The following is a 26,410-nucleotide window of genomic DNA, read 5'->3' as shown; positions in this document are numbered from 1 at the left end:
AGTTTTCAGGAAGCTGACATAGGATTTAGCGTTACGAAGTAATATAAGAATGATTGTGAACAATCTTTTGTGCTATATATACTCACAGTGTCAAGCAGCAGATTAATGAGATGTCCAAGGCATCGAGGTTGAAGAGGTCGTAGAGATCAGAAAATGCAACAAAGAAGACTCCAGACCCACTGTGCAAGTCCTCAGCCTTGAATTCACCCACGATTGACGTATTATCATTGTGCATGGTATGGGTCATGTAGTGCTTGTGGAGTCCTCTGGTATTCACCCCTGCACTGGCCAGCTCCTCCTTTGACAACATTGGCTTGCCCATCTCAAACTTAGAGTGAGCAGAAGTCCATACACTCTTTGCTGGTGCCTTGGGTGCCGCCTTACCCATTGATTCCATTGCTTTATCTGCTGGTTCATTGGGTTCTGGCTTACCACTTCCCTTTGGGGTGGTTGATCTCTTTTTCTTTGATGGGGGGTTGGAGTCGCATGCCGCGACATCTTTCTTCACATATTCAGGTTCGGGGGTTGGGGTGCATGGCCGCTTTTGGGCATCAATGGGCGAGATGAGAATATCACTTTTTTTCCATTGGATCCGCATGGTACGGGCATCCCCCAAAGTATAAATGTCGGCTTCTGGTAGCGGGATGGGCAGAGCGACATCCTTGGTGTTATCATGGACATAATCAAGCTTCACCACGACATACCCTCCCGCATTGGCACCATTTGACATACCTCGTCCCCGGGTTGCACAATCCCCTGTGCTAGTTCAATCAACAAAGTTGAGTAATCTCCAGTTATAATGCTGCAGGGGGTTGAAACATTATTCAGCCTGTCAATTGTGTCCGGCTCCTCAAGCATAGCAACCAGGCCTTTCTCGTGTTCCGCCAAACTGCGTCGACTGGGGGAGTGGGGGCTTCGGTCTAGCATGCTATGTCGACCGGGGAGGGGGGTTAGGTACGGATGTTGTTGTTGCTGCTGATGCTGCTGGTGGTACTTGTTGTTCCACCTCCTTAGAGGTGCAACTGCTCTTGCCACAGGCCGCAACTTTTAATGCTGCTTCAACATCAATCCCTGCTGCCTTGAGTGTAGCAAATATGTCATCCTTTATCTCTTGTTTCAGTCGATCAGGATCCACAACAGATGACCTTTTTTTTCTTCCACAAGCCTTCATGTTCTTTGCCGAAGGCTTGCTTCCAACCCTTTTTTTCTCCACTGCCATTGATACGCCAGATCACACACAGCAGATGACCTTTTTTTTCTTCCACAAGCCTTCATGTTCTTTGCCGAAGGCTTGCTTCCAACCCTTTGAACTGGAGACTCCACGCGCACGACCGGTTTGATCTGGCGTATCAATGGCAGTGGAGAGGATGTCATGTTCTCTTACACCGCTCTCATGATCCTTCAGCTCAATCACCCGGTCGGCCAGCCTCTTGGTACCGGCGCTACTCCAGGTGATTTCCCCACTGGATGGTGTTGGAGCAGCCCTGGCCCTTAGATATGGTGCTGATTGCCCAGGATACTATTTCCAAGGGTTCTCTGACCCCGCCTCCTCCATTGCCTTGTCCTCTTTGCTCCACCTCCCCTTCTCTTTCCCAGCATAGCCCTCTGGCTCGAGGCGATGGTTGTCCGTGATACTAGCACGAAGGTTCTTGAAGTGCTCACTCTTCTGTAAGAACTACTCTGAGGTGGCAGTCTCGACGAACATCTCCCAGTCTTGACGATCCAAGTGCTTGTGCAGCTCGAAGGGCTTTGTACCTTCACTGACAAAATTTCGTACCAGACTAGACTTGAAGTTCCTATAGAGTTTGGCGATTGACTTGCATGTCGCGTCTCTGACACGATTCATCTCTGCCTCGGATGTGCCCTCAGGAAACTGCAAGTATTGCTTCATTGTATCGAACAAGCCCTGTCGCGCGGGCTCATCCAAATCCTCAAAGTGGATATTGATTCTAACCCTTTGCCATGCAATTAATCCACAGATCAGTTGCCAGCGTTTCAATCCATCATTATTTATTGGGAACCCATCACTATCGAAGCCTGCGACTTTGATGATGTCACTGGGCCATTGATCTGTGTTCTTGGCTTCCTACGTTGAGAGGTGCTACATGCACCTGTTTGTGCAGACAGTTCCTATTGATCCACCACTAGGTCACGTTGTGCATTTGAATTGGAGGATCCAGTTTGCGACATGGCTAATTATTGCACTGATCCTGCAAAAATAGACAGCAAATTAAACCAAACTGATCCAATTAAATAGGCAGCAATTCAGACACATCATCATTTGCAGAAAGATCCAATAAAACCAAAATGATCCAAAAATACATACAAAAATGACCTCAGACATAAAAGATCAGCAGCACTTGGTTCTCAACTATCAAGAATATAACATATAAAGGCATCAGAAGTGGGAGAGATATGTTTGGGATTAAATAACAATCCATTCATATGCTATGCTTCATGCCTTTCGAGGCTGACCTGTTCATGGCAATTGCTCAATCTCTCAATTTTATTTGGCAAAGGTGGCAATGAGTGATTCTTTCTCAAGAATCCATGAAGCCTTTAGCCTCAGAGGGCAGAAACATATGTCACACACCAGCGAGTGCACATGGCATATGTTTCATGCCCTATGAGGCTGACCTGTTCATGGCAAGTATCAATATCTCACTCTCAATCTTATTTGGCTAAGGTGGCAATGAGTGATTCACTCTCAATTATCCATGAAGAGGTCAGCCTCGAAGGGCAGAAACATATGCCACACACCAGCGAGTGTTCATGTCAAGTATTAATTTCACTCCCATATCATCATTTGCCTCTAATTGCAAAAATAGGCAGCAAATCAAATCACTCATCTAGCAAATTTCAACATGAACAACAACCAAATGTATGACAGCAAGAACAATATTACCTGAAGCCGACGACGGGCGCGACGACGTGAGCGGCTCTGGATCTTGCCTGCGGCCGGCGGCTGGGCTCTGGATCTTGACTGCGGCCAGCGACTGGGCTCTGGATCTTGCCTACGCAACGGCGTGCCCAACTCTGGATTTTGCCTACGCGACGGCGTGCCCAACTTTGGATCTTGCCTGCAGTCGGCGAGCGGGTGCCTGGGGGCGCGACGAGGAGGCGAGGAGGTGGGCGGTGCCCAAATCTGCTCCTTGCCTACGGGCGCCTGGTGGCGCGACGAGGATGCGGCGAAGACGGCAGCACGACCGGAGGAGGCGAGGAGGTGGACGGTGCGGCGGCAAAGAGGGCTGCGCAACCAGAGGAGGTGAGGAGGCGAGGAGGTGGGCCGTGCGGCAAGACCTAGGGTTTGAAATGGGAGACATTAAGAACAAAGGCAAAGGGGGATGGCTTTAAGTGCAGTTCGAACTTAACTTGGTGACGGGCGATGTTTGTTGGCTAGGTGATGGGCCATGTTTGTTGCCCGTCACTTATCTAAAGCGCTCACGTCACCTGTGAAATGAGTACAGGTGACGGGCATCGTTTATAGGTGACGGACGTCATAGTAGTCCGTCACTTGTACTAAAGAGCTCACGTCACAGGTGACATGATTACAGGTGACGGGCTTCATGTACCGCCCGTCACCTATATAACTCTCTCGGGAATCGCAACCGCTGGTTGTTGCCCTCTCCGCAACCGCGCGATGTTTCAAATTCTGGCCTCTCCGCAACTGCACGATGTTTCGAATTCCGGCCTCTCGCCAGTATAAATACACTTCCTCCCGGCCGCCCTTCTTCTCCACTCACTACCGTTGCCATCCGCTCACATAACACAACTGCTCTCGCGCAGCCGTCGCCGCCGCCGCGATGTCGGGTACAGGATCTCCCTCCCACCGCTCCCGTCATCGCCGCAGCTTCGATCAAGCGGTGGACTCGTCGCCGTCTTCCTCCCCCTCCTCCTCTTATCGCCCTCGCCTTCGTCCTCCATCTCCTCATGCTCCGGCCCCTGCTCCGGCTACAGCCCCTGCTCCGACTCCGACGCCAACGGCGCAGGACTACGATCCGTTCCACCCCTTCGGCTATGGCGACGCCTGGGCAATCGGCATCATGAGGCAGTCGTTCAACGAGTTGAACGACTACCTCCACCGCCTTGGGAGATCTCCGGTGAACGCGCCACTCGTGGAGAGCGTCGCCGGATATGTGTACGCCATCTTCAGGGTGGCGAAAGTTATCAGGGAGCTGCCATAACTATGTATATCATAGTTTGTATGTAGCTCCCTTTATATATATATATACAACAATCTCGCAATTTTCATCCTTTTGTTAGAACTGCGGCGACGTTTTATTTGTTCGATAAAAAATGGCTAAGTTCATGGCCACTGGTAAGATGACGCATACACATAAGTGACGAAGTATACGCGTAATGCGTCACCTTTCAAGTAGCATAGGTTCAGGGCATCACAAGTCGCGGTGACGCACTAAGTAAACGCTGTCACCTTTGCAACTTCAGTCATGGCCCGTCACCTTTGAATGTAATCTAGGTGACGGTCGAAGAATTTAGCCCGTCACCTTAGTTCTAGGTGGCGGTCTATGTTATTACCCGTCACCTATCCTGTCTCAAAGGTGACGGGCCACGTTTCTGGTGAGGCCTCGCGAGGTCCAAACTGGTCCAAGGTAACATGCGGTGATAATGCCCGTCACCTCTACTTGTGGGGTGACAGGCAACAACGGCAGGTCACCTTTGTACACGTCACTATAAGCCGTTTCTTACATAATGACAATAGGTTGTCTTACAGGTTGTCTCATAGAAACTCTTTAATTTCTTAATTTGTGTAAATAAAAAAGGAATGTTGTATGTTGCATGGCAACAAAAACTCGTACGATGGTGGTCTAGTTGTCTCATAGTCCTAAAATTTAGCTTATGAGGTGGTTGTCGCGCGAAACAACGACCTCTTTCTTTCACCTTGCTCTTTCTCCTCCACATCACCAAAAATTGTACGTAGCATTGCATGAGACGAGGTATGAGACCGCTGGCGTATAGCAATGTACTTGCTCTTACGCCCAAATAAAAAAAAACAAAAGATCAAGCGCATTGACCACGCAACTCTTCGGTGTAGCTCTACCAGATGGCAAACAATCAAAAAAAAGAAGACGCTCATTTGTCTCTGATGTAATTTTATTTTAATTTTTTACATATCGTTTTATGTCACTGTTACCTTATATACCAGATATTGTTTTTCTTGATCAATATAAGATATTAAGAATTTTTTGTTGTATTTCCTTTTTTCTTGAATTTATAGGAGAGTTGTGTATATCATTATATTATGCAGAGAAAAATTAAAAAAACAAGTGTTCAAGTTAAGGCCCACTGCCGGGGCAAACATATGCACCCAGCCCCAGCCACTTGCGGCAAGACCGCCGGGGTAAGAAAAACAACGGCCAAAAGCACACAGCCGAGCTTACTCCTACATTTCAGACAACCTAATCTAAGCAGCTCCTGCCTCGATCTAGAGCTTAGTCTCGAGAAGTTGCTCCGTGTTGGATGATCGCCAATCAAACAACCTAGCGTTTCTAAAAAGAGAAGATTAACCACCCATCTCAAACGTTTATGGCTAGGTTAACTTTCTAGAGACTGAGGAATGTTTTTGCTAGATCATGGTTGGAACAATTCCAACGCCAGTTTTCGTCGCATTTGATTTAGATAAAGACTATTTACCAACCAGTCGTATTTTGGTTTGTTTGTACGGCATTCTCTATTTCATGCTGCTGACTCACATAGAAAATGCCGGCTCTCCCCCACTGTCCAGAACAGACCCTCTCTCTCCCTCTTCCTCTCGTCCTCCTCATCTTGCTCCTCCTTTCCACCCCGCCGTCGTCTCCTCCAATCTTCCTTGCCACTGCGTCCTCCCCTACTCTCCCCGCCCCACCACAGCCTCCTCCCCTCCCTTGTCCCCTGCCTCCTACCTCCGCAGCACACGCACGCGCAGGACATGGCGGCGCCTGGGCACGCGCGCGAGGATTTGCCGGCGTGGCACATCGATGATGAGGCGGAAGGCGGGATGAGGAGCGGCAGCTTGGATGCGGTGGCGGGTGGGGTGAGGAGCGGCGCACAGATCTGCGGGGCTGCAGCGGGGAATGGCGATGTGGTGGCGCGCAGCGCAGTTTCCGCCTCATGGTTTCACTATCGGGTAATGGTCCTCCTCCCCTTCCCCTTTCCCCTTTCCTCTCCCTGATTGAGGCATGGACATGTTAGTATTAGAAGATTTGGAGCTGGGGGTAGGGTGGGGGTTAGGCATGGAGCCCCATGATGTTGTTCAATTTAGGATCCACAATGAAGCATTATAGGCTGTGCAATTTAGAAATTTAGGAACCATGGATAAGCAAATTTGGTTGTATGAGCATGCAACGGCTTGTTTTGTTTGCACATTGTTGGCCTAGTTTAGGCTATTATTCTACAATTATCTACAATACAAAAGTAAAGAATTCAATGTTTAGCAGTTTTAGCTATATGTGTGCATGTTCCTGTCACATTGCAGGCCAGTAAAGAGTTCACCATGGTGATGCTGAAGAATCTCCAAAGTAGTTTATGTAAACTATCTTGGATGAACTGTTCTCCCAAAGGTCAGTCATCGATATACTAATTTTTTTCTTCAGAATTTCTCACTTTCAATTATTCTGTACACACTTTTTTCTCCAACTTTTTTGATACTAGTTAGTGGTTACTGACAATGAACAAATTCCACTAGTTGTAGAATAGTGATGCCTTCTTAACATTTTTTCTCGTACCTTGGATGATTTTGACTATTTACTTTTCATAGGCAACTTATGTGAAATCAATAAGCAAATTATATATTTTGGTTTAGTCTTTTTGGGTTCTAATTAGCATTTTTGGTGTTAAGGTGATCTGCTATTTTTCAACTGATTTAATTTGTTCTTGGTGTGTATTTCAATTCATATGCTAGCTAGAAAATTCATTTTACTTTAGCATTTGTATTTCTAGTTTTGCATTTTTTCTGAACCTCCTTTACAAAATGATTGCCAGTCTCTGGATTGTTTTAATATTTTTGATGCAGTGGGGTGTGGAAATTAGAGATCCCTAAGGTTTTGATCTGTTAATTGCCTCCACAAGGGGATTGAGGGGCACTGGAAGGGATTGGGGTGGATTTTGGATTCTTTAGGATTTGATCCCCCCAACCCTCTTCAATTCACTTGCAACCGAACAAGGCCGAAGGAGAGGTTGCACAATAAGGTGAGTCCATCTCTCTGCCTTTTTTCTTCAGGTTTGCCCTCTTCCTCTTTTATTTTGAGTTGTATATTGGGAACTCGGAACCATAGAGTGGGACTTTTAATGCACAGAGACTTTGTTTAGGGGAGAATCACTGATCTTGTTTACTACATAGGTGAGTGATGGGGTGAAGTTTTGATGTGAGAAGTTTGGATGTCATTGTTCAATTTGGGTGTTACATTTGATCCAAATGCAGCAGCTAGGCTACTGCTTTTTCAGGAAGTTTGAGCACTTAGCAGAGCATCAGTAGCAAAATTAGTATACCACTTGAAATGACATATGGACATAGGACTTGCACATGCCTAGCATCATATTCGCCAATCTTATCTACAGAGTTGTCAATAGTTTACCCTTGTCAAGCCATGACAGTACTTCAAAGTCACGACCGTTTTTGTTTGCTTTGGTTTAGCAGGCACATTGTTGTTCTTGGTTAGGCAAAGTAATGTACTTAGAGAGGCAAAGTATTTTTATTAGTAAAGAAAAGTTCTGTTTTTAGTCAGACAAAGTAGTATTTTGAGTTAGGCAAATTATTGTTATTGATTAGGCAAAGTATTAGTTTTAGTTAGGCAAGTCTTGACTAACAAGTTTCGCCATAAGCTTTGCAGGAGAATTTAAGTAAGTCTCATTGTTACATTATGTTCCAATGAATCATAACCAAAATAATACAGATTTCGATCTGAATTTTCACATATATATAGTAGTGTTGAAATATCTTCTACTATTTATCCTCTAAGCATGAATCCCTTTATACTTTTCCTTAATAGTATATTGACATCTTGATATTTTACCAAACTGCGTACTAGCATGGCATATTGACATATTTTCAATAGGTTCAAGGATAATTCCTTAGTCAGTTTTCAGCATCAACCATTAAACCTACTTGTGTGTTCACTGCTTTCAAGAAAAGGCTTCAGCCTCAAAAGCATATGGATTTCTGAGGAAAAACGGTTCAGCTTCTAAAGAAAGGCACTACCCTCTTAGTACTATTATTGTGCTCGATTGGAATTGCCTGCATTTGTGGTAGTTTATCTTCTCTGGTTCATGCAGACAGGATCCCAGGAATAAAATGAGCTCGTCACCTCTTCTTTGATTGGATCTGCAGAGTAGCGGCAGCGGTTGTTTTGCCACCGCACCAGCAGTAGCGCGTCTGTCATCAGCTTAGGAAGGTAAGTAGCTCAGCAATCCAGCAATATTTCTGATGTCATTTTTTCATGTGATAGTGATGCAACTGCTGGTTACATCTTTTAATCATTGCTTGCTTGTTTTTGACCATGAATTGAACAGTTGTTTAGTCTATTCAGTACAATGAATGTCTTAGTAGCTTTTCATGTGCTTTTGTTCATCTCATTTAACCTGTCCAGTAGCTTTATTGGTATGTTTTAGTAGAAGCAGGTAGCTGCAGCATGACTTTTGTTTAGAGAAATTGAACAACAATGAATATTTTTCCATTCCATTTTTCATTAGGCAATAACTCTAAATTAGGCAATAATATAGGAGAATTAGGTAATATTGTTGTTCTATGTAGGCAGTAACGTTGATTCCCCATAAATTTGTCCTATAGAGGCAATAATATTGGTTCCCAATAAGCAATAATATTATTCTATCTAGGCATAACAATATATTTCGTTAAGCAGTTTTGTTTGAGTACCTTACAATTCATTTTTCAGTGGCTGCCTTCAGTAAATAGTTGATACAACTACCAGCAATGCTAAGACAAGCAATAATTCTTCAGTCTACTAATTAGGGAATGTTTTTTTACCTCCATTACTTACATAGTTATAAATGTTCTCTATTTTTTTGTCATTACATTGCAGGTCGCCAGAGTAGTGAACATGAATGCAGAAGGCATTTTGAGTAATTAGAAGCAAATATATTTAGCAATTGGGGAGTACATATTTGAGTACATTTTGCAGTTCTAATTCAGATAGTTCTGCAAATGAAAAATTGTAGGCAGTTAAATATAGAACTTTGCAAGTCTCAAAACTGTGCTCTAAGACGCATGATGATGCATGCCATTTATGTGTTTTTCCCCATGGATTTGATGTTGTGTATTCAGAAGTGCCTGGTGATTTTTGTATGTTGCCCGACATTTGTGTTCTAGTTAAGATTCCTGATGATGTTTATTATTTTGCCTAAACCACATACCTAATGATGAATGATGCCTTATGAATGCTTTGTCTTTGCTAGTTAATAGAATGTGCCATTTTTTAAGCAACTCTGGTGAATCAGGTGGGGCCTGGGTGCGGGAGGAACTGGGCAGCTGACGGCACTAGAGGAAAAAGTGTGGTTGTGCGGGAAAGAAAAAAAATACAAAATTGTATATATAACATAGTTGCCCTTGGTGTCGAATAGGGCGGCCGTACGGCCGGCCTAATTTACGGCCCGCCATACGTTAGCTAGGCCCTTTGATTTATTATAGTACTCCTTCCATTTCAAGTTATAAATTATGCTATTGTAGCTAGAAAAGGTAAAACAATCTATAATTCCATATAAAACTCCCGATGAAAAGATTAGTTACTTCCAACCTTGCGCTGGGAAGATCAAATACGGGAACATATCGAGTACAAACTAACATCTTCGTACAAACCGTGCAAACTTCAATCGGGGCCACCGGATCAACATTCAAGGGACATGGAGAATTGGGTAATTTTACAATTAACCGCCCGCCCTAATCATACTTTGCAAATTCGCTCTCTCGCTCCCCCTGCGCACCCCCTTAGATGTGGATCCGGTGGCCCAAATTGAAATTTGCATGGTTTGCAGAAAGGAATTGATTTGCACTTGATATGTTCTCGGTATATACTGCCTGAAACTACACCTGTCGTCGGGGCCATCATGCGGCATCTTCAAATCGATGGGCATGACGCATGTACCACCAATATATGCGTCGGGAAACCGATTGGAGACTACGTGCCGATAAACCACACCAAGCTGAGGCAATCTCCGCGCGCACTTTGTTTGTTGGCATGTCATTTTCCAGGGGTTTAGAATCATTCAGAAACCACGTCAGTACATGGCGCCCGACGTGCGCGTGTCGCCGGAATTCTCGTCTTTCCTGCCGATCTCTCTCCCGGATCCTTCTATTCCATCACGGGCATCCGCCGGTACTTGGGCTGTGGGTCCGTGGTCCGCTCAGGCCTGTTCGCAAAGCCGCGCACGCGACGTCTCGGACAGCTTGGCGATATGGGCCTTCTTTGGTTTGGGTTGAAAAAAAAATTCATGTAAATTTTTTGCTTCTTTGACCACTAATTAGAGGTATTAAATGAAGTCTAATTACAAAATAATCTCCATAATTATAGTATTATAGCATGTGTTGTAGCTAATAAGGCATTTAACCGCATGATTAAAGGATAATTAGATGTGGTTACTGTAGCAACACTGTAGCCAATCGTGGTGGAACTTGGCTCATTAGATTCGTCTCGAAATGTTACACCCATCCGTGAAAAAGTTTTACAAATAAATTTCGTTTAGTACTCCATGTATACATTCGTTTTTTTTTGAAAATTTTTTTGGAGTTGTAACCAAACATGGCCATGCTTTTGTTCAGGAGCAGCGCCGCCTGTGTTCATGTTCGTCCAGTTGTAGGATGAGGAATCCTTTCAGTCAATGGCTGAGAAAACTGGGTTGTTTCATTTTTTTTTTGAAAATTTCTGTTTCAAATGCAGTCGATGGCTTCTGTTACTGATGACAACTGCTCCTACTAATTTTGTAGATTAAATAAAAGAATGAGCAGTATATTTCCAAGAAAAGAAATGTATGCATACATACATAGCTCTGAGCCTCTGAACAAATGAAAACTCTACGAAGTTCACGTACAGAGCTAATGAATTAGCATCAAGCCGGCATCATCGTGAATGCGATGCACATCACGATTCAGGACGAGTTCACTTTCCTGCAGTCGAGCCTGACCTCCCCCGCGGAGCCCGTGAGCGGGGCGACGTTCCCGAGCCTGACCATGGACGCGGCGAAGTCCGACGAGAAGGCGGCGCCGTTGGCGCTGTAGAGCCGCACGAGCGCGTCGAGGGGCCCGTTGTTGAAGAGCTCCTGGTCCGAGTGCAGCAGCCCGGCGCCGGCGACCAGGTTCCGGTAGTACCCGTTGTCGAACTCGGCGGGGGTGGCGGCGTCCAGCGGCGCGGCCGCGTCGTCCCCGCCGGACGCCGGGCAGGCCCCCCGCATCCGGGCCGCGGACGCGGGGCTCACGTTGTCGTCGCAGTAGGCGCGCGTCCGGAAGCTGAGGCACCGCGCCATGCCCACCGTGTGCGCGCCCGACAGCGCCGCGAGGTCCCGCGACGGGAGGCCCTTGGCGGCGAAGGCGGCCACGAGGCGGGCGAGGTCGGAGCCCGGGCCCGGGAGGTCCGTGCCGGCCCCCGTCGCATTCGGGAACGTCGCGTCGCGCCGGCCCAGCGGCACCGCCCAGCTCGGCCCGCCGAGCTGCTCGCTTGATTGATTGGCAATGGCACGCGCGCGTTAGAGGGAAGGGAAGGGGACCAGCCATGGCGCGGCGTCGCTGGATGGCTACGGAATGGCAGGGTGGAGAGGAAGAGAGGCGTGGGCACGGACCAGGTTGACGCTGTCGCGCGCGGCGAGGGCGAGGATGTCGGCGCAGGAGACGACGCCGGGGCAGGCGGCCTCGACCTGGGACTTGATGGTGTCGATGAGGTCGAAGCCGAAGGTGGAGCCGCCGGAGTTGGCGCCGGCGCCCTTCTCGCCGGGCGTCGCGGGCGTGTCGTCCAGCAGCAGCGAGGCGTCGCAGCCCTGCGCGGCAAATAATGTGGCGGATTTGATTACTTGAACTTGACCAAACCGGAGCGCGAATCGAACGCAGCAGCACGCGGCACGCGGCACGATTGATTGCTCGCGTGCTCACGTTGACGAAGCAGTCGTGGTAGAAGAGGCGGAGGACGGCGGCGCCGGTGCGGGAGTCGTTCATGACCGCCTGCGACACGACCTGGCGCACGACGCTGTGCACGGCGGGGCAGCTCGCGGAGTAGAACCCCGCCGAGAGCTGCGCGTCCGCGCCGCGCGGGAGCGCGCCCGCCGCCGCCACGAGGAGGAGGGCGAGCGCCGCCGCCGCCGCCGGGAGCCGCCGCGGCACCGCCATGCCTGTCCACCACGCACGCACCACCTATCCGGAGGGATTTGTGATTGTGAAGCTTGAGCCGCTCGCTACCCGGACCGGACGGGATGCAGCCGGCAGCAGCAGCCATCAACAGAGTTATCGGTCAGGCTCGTCAGTGGCTGAGTGGGGGCACGGCACTGGCGGGCGCACTGCCACCACTGGCAGTAGCTAGGCGGCGGCCAGCAGCGCGCGTGCGTCCATGGTGGAGGTGGTAAACGCGCGGATGATTGTGGGCGCGGGCGCGTGGGGACGACGGGAATCTAGCTCCACCCGTCCGTCCGTCCGTCGCACCGGTTGGTTTGTCGTGCCGGTGGGCGCGGGCGCCGCGCCTGGTGCTGGTGGTGGGGTTCGGGCCTTCGGGGGTATTGGGTCACGGTATATATGGTAATTGGGTCACGGTATTGGACAGCAATAGAAGCAGATGAATCTTGTCAGATAATTGATCATCGTGTGGTTGGTTGGTAAAAAAATTATCACTTCTCTAGCACTAGTTACATCTTAAAAATGTTGATATCCACTTTTGCCTAACAGTTACAATATTCAACATTTTGAATTAGAATGTCTAACATTTTTTTCAATTAAGTTCATCATTTTGGATAAACAATTCAACATTTGTTTGAAAATGTTGAAATAGTCTATCTAGAATGTTGAAGTAGTGTATCTAAAATGTTGAACTTAAATATGTAAAATGTTGATATTCAAAAGTTTTAAAAATATAGGCATATTATATCTCATTTTGTTAAGAAAATTGTAATAAATACTATGGTCTAAACAGAATTCAAATTGGATGCGGCATTAGAGAGAAAATCAAGTTTGCAATTCAAAATCGAACATCCGGAGAGGTAGCAACCAACCTGCCAGCTGTCTTGTCCTTGCAGCATACCTGCCGTGACGTGTTGCTCTGCTCATCTGATAGCATGCGAGAGAGGGAAAAGAAATACCACTGTTATGTCAAAATGGAAGATAAGTAGACTTTTCGAAGGTGGGTAGGATTTTCGGCCTAACGCTGCGCGGCCAGCACGGCCCACGGGCGTGTTTCGATGGGCTTGGGCTCACAGTTAGGCCCGCAGCATATGAGAGCCCAAGACATGCGTTGCTTGCATGCAGGCTGCAGAGGGCACGTGGTTCTTCAACGAGCCTTTCAGGCCCAACACACAGGCAAGGCCCACTTTGAAAAAAAATGTGAACGAAAAAACTAACCAAAAATATGAATGCATAGATGATGCAGAATTTGGAGATGGAAAAAGTTTTGTGCAAGAAGAGACAAAAAAGGTAATGACTATATAACAGCCGGCCGTTTTATTGTCCGGTGGAATGGCCGATTCGATCCACCGTCCATCGTCCATCCAACGAGCCGGTCCAATGTTTCGCCATTCGCACGCGGCGCTCGGCCCCTCACAGTCTAGTCCCACCTTATAGAAACCAAAGGGAAATTTATTGAAAACATCGGGTCGCGCGCCTATTCATTTCTTCTACTCATCTTCTCTCTCTAGGTTTTCTCTCTCCTCCATCTGCTCTCGCACCCATCGGCGATTTTGACCGTGCGCATCTGGACACGCAGCGGGGAATCGGCGCGGGGTTGAAGTGGAGATCATACCCAGGTGAGTGTGTCCTCCCGCGCAGTATCATTTTCGATCCACGGCGGTTGATCCAGGATTTCGTTGTGTTTTTTTTGGTTGAGGTCGTCGCCTCGAGCAGCAAGAATCCGGAGGGGTGGAGGGGGCGGGGGAGGAGTGCAAGAAACGCAGATCAGATAGGTGAGTTCATCCCCATCCCGCGCACCCCTGAATCTCTCTACAAGTCGTCTATGATTTTGGGGCTTTTTTGGTGATCTGCAGCAGCAGCATCTCGTGGCTCGGAATCTGGCAGAGCAGAATCAGAATTTAGGTCAGCGATCCCACATACCTCTCCCTTCTTGTAGCTGAAATGCCCGTCCCCCTTTGTGTCTCTGATTTTTGCTGTGGTTTTTGGTTGCAAGGAGACATCAACATCTCCCCACGCGCTCTACCTGTGCTCCTCTGCAATCTGGTCGGGGAAAGCACAGGGTCAGGTGAGGGGTCCTTTTTTTTGTGCGATGTGTTCTTCTAGACCCCTTCCCCCTTGTTCATACGTGGTTTTTGCTCAGATTTCTAGCACATGAAGGTTTTGTTGCGGTCTCTGCCAGAGAAAAAAATTGCACACGGGTGAGTCAAACTGACCCCATCCCATTTTTTTGGCAGCTTAGATATAGGTGTTTTTTTAGTCACTAGTTTCATGCCCGTAGCAACGGGAAAAAAATTATAACCGCAGCACAAAGATTATTCACCAAAATAGCAATGTTATGTAACATTGTCAACCAAGCATGAACAAATAACACAAACGCATAATTAAAACGGTGCCATAAATATAGTTTCTCCATTGTGCATATATGAAAAGAAAGTGCTTAAGGCATACATAATTTGTACAGGACGCTTAATTGAAACTATTTTATCCCCATACAAAATTTCTTTTGTCTGGTACCTGACAATTTCAGCTAGGTCTACTTAAACAACGGCAGGCCAGTACTCAAACCAGAGGCGGCGCCAATGGTGGGTCTGGAGGGGCTCCAGCCTCTCCTACCGCCATTGGACTCATGGAGCTCCTCCTAAGCCTCTTCTACAATTTTTGTCATAGATGCACTGCGAGGTTAAAGTTATCTATAGGTGGAAATAAGCCCCTCCTAAGAATTATGCTGGATTCGCCAAACTATTCTCCTTGTATTTGCTTTGGCATTTATTCATTGAGATCAGAAATAATGTGCCAATGATCCATTCAGTGGACTGTTTGTAAACAGAGCACCTTTTTTATCTTCCAAAAAAAACAAAGATGATTTTAGCATTTATCAGTTGTGAAACTGCCTGGATTGAAGGATAAGCAATACCTGTTCAACCAGACATAATTAATCCGAAGATACATATTGTTTCAAGTGATTGCTCCAAATTAAAGTAAAAAAACATGAAACCACTTATCTAATCCAGTTGACCAGCAGAATCCCATCACCAAATAAGAAAGAGGATCACGAATCAAGAAGCATTTCAGCTGGCAGTGGATAGCTGTAGGCAACAAATAAGTGTGTATTCAAAACATGGAGGTCTAGACTCGATCAACTAAACTGAACAACTCAAGAGAGCAGCGGAAAAAGGCATTGTCGCCAGAAAGATTTTGTACCTTCGAGGGGCCTCTTTTTTGGCACAAACCATCACCCTTTTTTTTCCAGATGCGGTAGCAGCCTGCTGCTGTCTTGTGGGATTCAGCATCACATTTCTTCAAGATCAGAAAACTGCTCAACATCACTGTGTAACATAGCCAGCGAGTATTCCCATATCCCATGAGATAGTTGAAACGAAGGAATACATGAGTAAATACATGCATGCAGAAAGCACCATACATGTGCAAATATAGAAAAGCTAAAACCTTGGGTAGAGAAAGGTTATCCTCTGTGTCGTTCATGTAGCTAGTCAGCAATTGCGGGTGATATTCCAGTTTTTACGGAATATCAACTCCCTTATCTCTTCCTTTGACATTCTTTTGTGCTCAAAGTCAAATTCCACTTTTTTGATTGGCTGACAGGATGTATCTCTTTCAACCCTGGCAAGACCTTTGAAGTATGGATCACGCAATGCCTGACACAAAAGGGTATTTAAAGAACCTCACAAACACTTAGGATTACCAAGTAAGGTTGCAAGCAACATCACAGGCCCAATTTCATAGAGGAAAATGAACTGAGGCAGTAGAAAAAATTAATGTAGCAGAGCACCAAAGGATTACCTCTTCTGCAGTTGAACGTCCTTTGGGTCAAACGCTAATAGCTTTTCCAATAGTTTAAGTGCCAAAAGATCTGCATTGGGAATCTTCTAAGAAAATGGAACTGGGTCTTTCTTTCTCATGCTGCTCAAGTACCTTCTTGCTTTCTCATTCCGAACCTGAAAAGGGATTAAAAAATGAAATATAGAACAACAAAGACAAGCATTTATATCTCCACCTAAATATATACAGAGTTATTTAACAAGACAATGGTGAAATGTAGTAACATGCCACGATAGAACTCATTGTCAAGGGGGGGGGAGAATAATATGCTCAAAGAATCGTAATTGCTAACTGAATTCCTCTGTCAATATAGTGAGCATTTGTATGATATAACTATAGGGCTCACCATGGAGAAGGAGGATCCAAAAAGCTCGGGATCTTTGTATCTTGTTGCAACATAACCCTGTAGGGCATATGTATCAAATTTGATATCCATTATCATTCAATCCAATAAACAAAAGAACAGATTTTTCCCCCTTACATACCATCCCAAATACTGTTATTGGGGTATCTATGAATGCAACTCGTGCTAGTCCAAAGTGACATATTTTCAGTTTGTAGTTAGAGTTCACTAAAATATTCTTGGGCTTCAGGTCCCAATGATAAACATTAGCTGCAATTATTGAAGCTCAGTGTCAGCTCAAATGATGGCTACGGACATAAAATACAATATGCAGTCAACAGATACCCAAATCGACTAATCCAAAGCATAATAACAACATGAAACAGTTATTGAACAATGAAGCAACAGAGCTTCAACAATCCATTTAGCGTTAGTAAGCTCATCGCAGGTGCTCCCAGCCCTGAAGCCCGAGCACCTCAGTTCCCCAGCAGGATCAATAGATTGACGAGAACCGGACTGAACCACCTGACAAATTAATAGATTGACGATAACCCAGCACAGGTCGCAGGAGGCTAGAAGAGGCAGGGGGACAGACCGACGTAGTTGGTGTCAGGCGCGTCGCCGCCGATGCGAAGGAGCTCGATGAGGTCGTAAAACTGGCCGTGGATGTTACCTCAGACGGTGATGATGTGCCAGTGGTCCTCCGACACAATGTGACGACGGGATGCCGGAACTGCACAGCAGCGCGACGTGGCGGCGCATCGTGGCGACATCAGGCAGCGGACGGAGCGCGGATTAGCAGCGACCACCGTCTCGACGGGAGGACGGGATGTCGGGAACTGCGCGGCGGCACGGTGTGTTACACGACATCTGGATTGGAGGGCGGAGCAAGGTTCTAGCAATTCAAAAATCAAAACAGGTTAGCTGCGGCGCCCCCTCCGGGATTGATTTTGGCCAATGATCAGCAGATCAGGGTGTGGACGGGACAACGGTGCTTACAGACCGGAGTTCGACGAGCCAACGGTGCAGTCCGGCGGTAGCGGCGTCGATGAACTGGTGGTGCAGGCAGTCGGGTCCGACGGCGGCGGTGGTCCAAGGAGGCGGACTCGACGTGGTGTTTGGGTTTCAGACGGTGACGGTGAGGGGGAAACGCGAATGGGCGAGGCCACGCACGGGGCCGGGGAGGAGGACGCGCACGGCAGCGGGCGGAGGACGGCGCGCGCAGCGATGGGAGAGGCGGCAACGGACGGGATCGAGATCCTATTTTTTTTTAATGGAGGTCGCGGGATAGGTGGGCGGGGTGGGGCGGACGGACGAAAACCAAATGACGAAGGACGAAAGACCGATTGCTGAATTTTTTTGTCACTCTTAGCCTTTTTTTAGTAGTAGAGAAATCTGTTGTTTTGGCGACATTTTGGCAGTAATTTTGTTGGGGGATGGTTTAGAGAAGTAGAGGTTGTTTCAACATTTGTTGGTTGATTTTCGTATCCACCAGTAGAGATTTTAGTAGAAGTGCAGGGGGAGTGGGCTCAAATCCTCTGCATCGGGTGGGGTGGGGGGTGAAAGGGCAGGGGCGTCAGACCATTTCGGAGACCCCCTTGAACAAGATCTTCATTTTTACTTCATTTTCTTCACATTTTTACCCCACCTTCCAATCCACCTTAGTGTTTTCTTTATGTTTCAGCATATGTTGGTTGCGAATTTGAGGCCCTGGAGATGACACCGTCTTTTGCTGCTAGCTGGAAGGTGAGTCAAGCAGACGTCCCCACCTTTTCTCCAGTCCAGTATATGAAATGATATGTCTAGTTCCTCTCGCTGCTAGTGGGTGGCTTTTTATCGGGGGAACATCAGCACTGAGCACATGAAATGGAAGCTTCTACAGAATCTTTAGCTTTCGACGTTGTGTTAGTTTTTCATAGCATAGACAAAGGCAGCTTACTGATGAAGAACACATTTCAAACAGTGTTCTTTCTAAATGGTTTTTACATAATATATTCATATTGGTGTGGGTGGCGGTGATAAGACTAATCTTAGCTTAATAATGCTTCTTTTTAAATTGGTAGGACATTTTTGCATATGTAGAATCATACACTTGTTTGTTTTTCGAAAATAACCTCGCATAATGTGATTTCACCTACTTCTGCGATACAAATAATAACCTTGCACACACCCACTAGCAGTAACACATTTTTCTTGGCAACTTGCAGTTTCTGTTTTTTGTTTTAGAAATATTGATTACGATGACAACTACACTATTTTTCACCCGCAATTATGCCTATTCCTTGTAGCATTTCTATAGCTTCTGATAAGCAATTTTCAGTTTCCTTTTAGATTAAATTTGCATTCATCCATCTCTTTTACTGAGTTTATTTTTTCTGCATAATCTTTGGCTTTTTGCATTTCTGCATGGAAGATAGTTTTTATCTTGCATTCCTCAAACTGGTTGCATGCATGTTCATCATTAGCACTCTAATAAATTTCAATAGGGATTTTAATACTATCCAACTAGCATTTAAAATGTTCACACGAACTAATTTAGAAAAGTTTCTGCTTTTTGCTGATTAGTACATAAGCATTGCATGCAACTTATGCTAAACTAGTATTTTTATAAAACTTATAAGCATTTATAGGTAGGAATTAAGCAACAATATTATTACAGATGGGCAATAATATAGTTTCCAATAAGCATTTTTCCTATATGTAACAACAAAAATATCAACACTAGGTAAACATTTAGGCAATTTATATGTGGAAATTAGGGAATAATATAATTACAGATGGGCAATGATATGGTTCCATAAGCATTCCCTCCCCCCCCCCCCCCCCCCGTTCATTGTTTGTGTCTGGTTTGCTGGTTAGTTGTACAACTAGGCATGAACAAGCTCACACAAGGCTTGAATTGGTGGATTTGCTGGCTATTAATACTGATTCAATTCCTTGTATTGCTGTTAGCTATCCTCATCAATTTAGGTGATTTTGCTGGTTATTAATAGTGATTCAATTTTTTGTTTTGTTGGTTATCTATCTTCATCAATTTAGGCAATTTTCTGGTTATTCATACTGATTCAATTCCTTGTTTTGGTGCCATAGCAGACTCACACAAATCTGATGATGGTGCTGGTCCATACTGTTTTGGTGCTAGAGAATAAGGCCTGAAGATTTATATTGTATGAATTTTAGGAGGCATTTAAATTCTATTTAGATATTATTTTAAATATTCCTTGCTTATTTCTCTATGCATTTTTGGAGCAGTGTGACTTGGTTGACCTACAAATCTTACACTCATTCCTCTTTGCCTGGGCATTCATCCCCTTAGATAACACATTTTCCCTTTTTTTGCCATTTGACTATCGATCGTGGTAGGTAGCGTATGTTTGATGATGTAGTTGCACGACCAGTGCAATTAGGTTAGTTGGGTTATCAAAAATTATAGTTGAGATATCACCAATATGACATGCCTACAGGTGCATTTGATTAGTTATTGAACTTTATAAGGCTGTTAGAAAGTAATACTAGCTATGAGAGTAGGCAATTAAATGTACTTCATTAGATAATAATGTTGTTCTGGATTAGCAAATTATGTAATTATTTGCGGCAATAATACGATTCTTGATTAGGTAATAATATGATCAGAAATTTTAAGCAATGTTATGTTTCTGAATTAGCAAAAAAATATGATAATGTGGGTCATATAGAACTAGCAATATTTGTTACTAGAGGTATTTAGCCTTTGATGATATTTACTCCTAATACTAACTGCATTTACTATCCTTCCACTAATCTGTGTTTTCTTTCCTCATTTCAGTCACACAAAAATGGTGTTTGGAACTTGAAACCTGATTTTCCTTTTCTTTTTGTCTGCAAGATTCCTCAACAAATCGGCACTATAACCCGCCATGTAGCCGTAAGGCTCCCATCATTGTATTTTTTTTTGGGTGCCAAGGTGAGCTTTCCTCTGCCTCTCACCTTTGTGCTCCCACCACTGTCCTGTAATTATCAGCAATATAAGTCATTTTAAAAGGCACTAATGTGTTTCTAAACAGGCAGATCAGTGTTTCTTGCTCAGTCAATTATGCATATTCTTTTTCTTCCCGATTTCTTACTTAACCAGCATCGAAATCCCTAATGAATGTATTTTTTGCATTTAATCAGGTCTACAACATTTCATTATACATATGGGGATGGAGGGCAATGAGGTGTATCAACCCATCAGTTCGGAAACTTCAACACACGTTGTTTAGTTTGTCCATCAAAAGCAAGTTTTCAGCATCACAACAGATCTGTCCTGAGGCAATGTGTGTTTGTGTTAATAGGATTTTGTAGTTCTTTCTTGTGAGATGCATGCGACGTATCACAACAGAGTCATGAAAGTTTAATATTTGCCTGTGATGTAGTTTTTTAGTCAAGAAATGAGTGAGAGGCAAATCTATGTGTAAATAGACTCATGTAAACTAAATTGATATGCTTATGACATTTGGCAGTTCAGTATAATATGTATGTATTCTGAATAAAATTATATATTCTATCCATACAGTGTTTTTCATTTAGGAATCACCAGTGTAGTTTTTTCCAAAAAGGGAAATCAGATAAAAATGTGATACCCCGATTGCCAAAAAGGGGATAGGCCGTACGTTGGCCATGTCCAACAAAAAAAAGACAAATCAGCCTATCAATAGGCGCGGATTGTGGATTTACATAAATAGTGCACGCCCAACCCAATAAACATGTCGATTTTGTCTTTTTGTTTCTCCTTACATAAACCTTTGTCTGTTCTCAAATTTTGCTTGGACATTCATCTTTGAATCATCTATTCATTTATATTTTTGGACTATGTTGATTTGAAATTGGGAGTATATGTGGAAGATGTGTTCTCCTCCAGCCGAGCTCCTTCAAGGCGCGGATCGGGTTCCCTTAGCTGAGCTGCCAGCGTACACCATGCAAGCCAAAGATTGCCTTGAGCATTCACGTACAAATCACACACGCACGGCTACGCAACCAAGCAGCCACGCACGCAACAAATCACATCGGCGTAGCAAAATAATTAAATCAAGCCGACGTTCCTTTTTTTTCTTTAGATTAGGGGAAAAAATCCGGTCTTGATCACGTACGAATGACTACAGCTAAAATATTATAAGAGTTCTTAAACTCTAAATCGCAAATGAGAAATTTCACAGATACAAAAAGAAAGCTATAAACAAAGATAGAAAACTAGAATACTAAGTTTTAATCTTTTTCGTTTCCGCTTTAAGCTTACAGTGTATTCACACGGTACCAATCCATCACATCTCTCGTCTGCTTAAAAATTTGATGTCCGAATTATCCTTGCTTGTTGGATTTTTCCTATAACGCATAGGTGCGAGAAAAAATTGACATCGCCTCCCGAGAGGCAGTGGCATCAAGAAATGTCACCAATGTCAACACTAGTGTCATGTCGGACAAGAGCTTCATCAATAGATTCATGTAGCACCCAGCATCAAAATGGACTTGCAGTTAGGATAGCGCATCGGCAAGGCCTCCAAGAAGAAAAGCGTCGTAAGAAGCATTGCAATTGCCAGCCAGCAAGCTGGAACTTCTCCTTGTGCTTCCCGAAACCACGTCCACACGCCTAAGCTATGTGGCCAGACGCCGATAAGACCATCGTTGTACCCGAGGGCTGAGCCTCCCGACAGCTCCCACCATCGCCCCCACCAGCGAGCTTGCCATCTTCCGTCCCGCCGGCCCTTGGATCTGGCGCCGCCACCAGCGATCATCATGCTGGCATATGCTGCTAGTACTAGCTAGCGCTTAATCATCCTGTTTATCACAATTATGGTCGAGTGTGCAAGTGCAACTACTCTGCTAGTGCATGCTAGCTAGCTAGCCCATCGCATTGACGACACATCCATTCCAAGGGAGATAGTGACTGTTTTTTTAAAGGGTCAGTTGGATCCATGCCACTACAACTTCGTGAAATTAGGTTTCACGTTGAAAATCATGCCATTGTGGCATGATTTTCAACGTGAAACCCAATTTCACGGAGTTGTGATGGCATGAATCGAATTTTCCCTTTTTAAAACATAAACAATGTACAAAATAGCGGAATATATAGCTGTTATAGCGCTTTTCAATCACTATAGCTATAACCCCGTTGTACTAAAATAAATACCAGACTATAGCGGCACTATAGCGACCGAGAAGAGTTCTCCGCTAATTTTCATAGCCCACAATTTTGTATGCTGAACATAAACATGCATGAGTACATATTGCATTAATAAAGAAAAATAAAAAATGTGGTTACTCGAGGGGAAAAGGGTACACATTCCGTCTGTTCTAGGCTTCTAGCAATCTAGCTTGCTAATATCGATCGCCATCATCACAAACTATAAAGACAGAATGCAACCAGGACAGAGCAGCAATGGCTATGCAGTGATCGACTTGTCACGGCACCTCATCGTCTCCCTCGCTCCTTCCTTTTGTTGACACCACCCGCTCCAACTACCGTCAGATTCGCATCGTGTGCAATAACATGCCGTGCCCTGTTTCTAGTAGCTAGGAAGCAGCGGTGGTAGCACCGCCTTAGTTGCCCTAGCCGCTCTGGCCTCCTCGTTGTCGTTGTCAGATCCCTTTTTCTTCTCCGGCATCGTCTTCGTGCGGACACTAGCTCCAATGGCGGAACTGGAAAAAAAAATTTAAGGGGCCGAACAAGCACCGATAATATTGTAGATACAAGAATTTAACAATTTGCACTAATTTTTATTAACCGTGTTAATATTTACTAGCTAGTGATGATATATATTATTTAATCATGCAAATGACAATTCACAAAGGAAATAAGAGCGAAGTTAATATATTTTATTCATTTTAGTTTTGCCTTTGATTTTCTACAAAGATCAGGCCTAATTTAAAAGAATTCTATTCTATTATGGGATACGAAGTCAACAATATTTTACAGAGTATACCGTATTAATAATATTATGTTTATATAGGTTTAAACTGTAGAAGTATAGACGAAAGCCATGACTGTGATGGTTAATTCGATCGCATTAGTGGAGCAGGAGGGTTTGCTGTTGCCATTCATCTCTACTATGGGCGCCTGCCTGCTTGTTGGCTGAGGCTTGTTGTACATTAGCACAATGCCGATTGTGCGACGTGGAGTCCGCTTGGCGCCCTCCGCTAAGACACTGATGCACTGTGACTAGTGAGCAACCAATACAAGGGACGGAGAGAACTTCTGGGTTAGAGATCAGGTGAGTTGTGGGCTTCCAAACAACTGAATGATATATTGAGCATTTATTGTAGACTGAAGTAGATTAAAATTATTTAAAAACTTGAGCTAGCATTAAACTAAAATTATGAACCCCCCAGGTCACACTTCACAGTGCTCTGCACGTACCTTGATCAATCCTCCTCAAAGCTTCTGCGTGTTTGGACAAAAAAAAGTTCTCAATCACCCGGCGGTTAACTGAGGCGGTCATTTTTTATTAACCGAGACGGTCAAGAAAACCGCCTCGCAAAATTGTTTAACCGAGACGATGTTATCGCCATAAATTAACAGGGTTAATTAATGGGCCGCGAGTGAGTTGGGCTTAATGAAGAGATTGAAGAAGGCTTACGAATCGGCTCCTGCGTGACCATTTGGGCCATGTGGGCCATGTATCCTTAGATTTAGTTCAGATTGAGTTAGAGATAGAGTCTGATATGGACAGATTAGTTTAGATTGTGTCCCAAGTCTCCGGACTATAAATATGTACCCTATGTTATTCATGAAAAAGAAGAACGTCATCACGTCTCGCAAACAACAACTCTCGGCACATCGCCACCCCTAATTCTAGGGTTTCATCCAAGTAAGCGTCATGCTGCCCTGATCGCTTCTTGCGATCAGGGCAGCGTTGTTCTTGCTTTTACCTTGGTATTACTCGTACTGAAGCGTTTTTTATGGCGAGTAATGCTAGTTATCCTGATGTTCGTAGCATAGCTTTTATTAGATTTATTGTGCTTTGTTGCTTATCATCTACGAATATCATATTGTTTTTCGTGCAGTCACGTTTCAATCCTATGCTAGTTCTTGTCGTGTAGAATTAGTTGCACAGAGACAACATCCTGCTTCTTTTCCATCTAGTAGATCCAATCTGTTACGGTTTGCTCTTGTATATAAGAGTTGGCGTGATATCTGCTAGGTTAGGCCTTGCAAACGGATTGGATGATCCGGTGTCGTGTTAGATGCTTTGCCTTAGACTTAACAGGGAATTGATCCGGGAATCGGCTCTGGCTAGTTCTTAGGCCTCTGTTTTTTGTTATGGTTTAGTTATTTATTACGTTCATTAGGCCCAATCACGTGTAGGATGCTCCGATCTAGCAGTGAAGCTTTTACCATTGCGGATTAGATTAATTAGATTTAATTGAAGCAGCTTTACACTTATTTGCTTTATTTATCAATATCCGGATAGATGCAGATCCAATCTGACACTGGGACTCGATCGGCTCTTTAAAGCCGATGCAAGAGTAGTCCCAGGGAGCCGACCACGGCTCGGACTTACGTTTCCACGTGTTTGTGTATGCAGGCAAATCGTTGCAAGCACGTTCGCACCTTCCAGATCGGGTATAGTTTAGGTGGCACGCCCGACATTCTCCGCAATCTCCGGACGCGTGACGGAATTGTGGGCCGTCGACGAGGGAGCAGTGCCTGCCAGCGCCCCGGCGACCTCCCGGCTCTTCGTGTTGCCTGTCGCTGCTCGCCGGTGGGTTTCGACCGACAACACATTCTGGCACACCCGGTGGGACCTTCATCAACAACAACGCCCGCCGCAGAGATGACAGGAGCTCAGGACCAAGCACCGGTTCCGCCGGTCACCAAACCTGTCACGTATGAAGAGCTGACTCTGGAACATAAGCAAAAATATGATGAGGTCAAAGCTCAGTTCGAAGCCTATCTCATCGGCTCTTTTGAGAGGACCCGCAACCATGGCATCAGGTGGAAGGGGTTCTCACCAGAAGGCGCTCTCGACAACGTTGATCTGTCTGTGCCATCAGAGGAGCGAACCAGGGCCCTACGCCAGGAGATGAACTATATGGTGGCTCATACGCTTCATCGGCACTCAGAAAGCCTGGAGAACGAACTTGAGCGCGTGGCACATCGCGTTGTCCAGCAGGTGATCAAGAACCAGTACTCCCCGTCGGGACCAGTCCTGGGGAGCCACAAGGGGGAAGCTGCACTGCAATATAGGCCGCCAGTGTCCTACTCGCTCGCGGCAGCAGGACAACAGAATTCGCCGATCTATGTCATTCACAAGATCGACGATGATCCTGGAGAAGGCCAATTCCTGACCGAGCCACCCAAGGAGATCCCGTACAGCTACACGTGCGCATACATCCCTGACAGCGTCAATCCAACACGCTCGGTGCAATTGGTAAGCCCAGGAGCTTCTGGAGCAGACGCGGAAAAACAAGCGTGGCTGCCAAAGTACGCTACCGGGCTGAGTGCTGAGCCATCGGCCCCAGGAGTTCTTAGTGTGGAGCAGGTCAGTGCAATACTGAGAGACCAGTTTGGCATCCTGCCCAAGAGAAAAGCGATCGGCTATTCCAAGCCGTATCCAAGTGACTACGACTTGATCCCGTTGCCACCCAAGTATCGGCTCCCTGAGTTCACCAAGTTCAACGGGTCAGAAGGAGCCAGCTCCATTGAGCATGTGAGCCGATAATTAACGCAGCTTGGGATGATCTCAGTATCGGATCTGCTGAGGGTCCGGTTCTTCGGCCAATCTCTTACAGGCCCAGCTTTTGGATGGTACGCATCATTGGCTCCAGATTCGATTCAAACTTGGAGGCAGCTGGAAGATCAGTTCCATACCCAGTATCACTCAGAGGCTGCTGAAGCTGGGATTGCCGACCTCGCCCAAGTCAGGCAGAAGCGAGGAGAGGTTGTG

The 26,410-nt window shown here is 45.5% G+C and overlaps 1 protein-coding gene and 2 long non-coding RNA genes across 15 annotated transcripts; 2 read left to right on the top strand and 1 right to left on the bottom strand.

The window, feature by feature from the left end:
- Positions 1-7,987: 7,987 nt before the first annotated feature.
- Positions 7,988-9,290, top strand: LOC120695406. The gene is made up of 2 exons (XR_005683743.1): positions 7,988-8,387; positions 9,036-9,290. It is a non-coding gene; the product is annotated as an uncharacterized LOC120695406 (long non-coding RNA).
- Positions 9,291-10,934: 1,644 nt separating this feature from the next.
- Positions 10,935-12,663, bottom strand: LOC120695292 (peroxidase P7-like). Its single transcript, XM_039978581.1, has 3 exons — positions 12,089-12,663; positions 11,782-11,976; positions 10,935-11,652 (listed from the first exon to the last, which is right to left on the bottom strand). The coding sequence occupies exons 1-3, from the start codon at positions 12,320-12,322 to the stop codon at positions 11,095-11,097; spliced, it is 987 nt and encodes a 328-aa protein (XP_039834515.1). The 5' UTR covers positions 12,323-12,663; the 3' UTR covers positions 10,935-11,094.
- A 1,112-nt stretch (positions 12,664-13,775) lies between these two features.
- Positions 13,776-21,037, top strand: LOC120695363. Of its 13 annotated transcripts, none has more exons than XR_005683736.1 (9): positions 13,777-13,941; positions 14,022-14,097; positions 14,182-14,227; positions 14,319-14,390; positions 14,466-14,523; positions 18,193-18,254; positions 19,602-19,675; positions 20,374-20,451; positions 20,661-21,037. It is a non-coding gene; the product is annotated as an uncharacterized LOC120695363 (long non-coding RNA). The 13 variants fall into 13 exon arrangements; XR_005683735.1 differs by having other exon boundaries at positions 14,179-14,227; positions 14,322-14,390; XR_005683731.1 differs by having other exon boundaries at positions 14,179-14,227.
- The last annotated feature ends 5,373 nt before the right edge of the window (positions 21,038-26,410 follow it).

This window comes from Panicum virgatum, chromosome 1K (genome assembly GCF_016808335.1).
Source record: "Panicum virgatum strain AP13 chromosome 1K, P.virgatum_v5, whole genome shotgun sequence".
Classification (NCBI taxonomy): domain Eukaryota; kingdom Viridiplantae; phylum Streptophyta; class Magnoliopsida; order Poales; family Poaceae; genus Panicum; species Panicum virgatum.
This window is presented reverse-complemented; position numbering and strand designations above follow the sequence as displayed.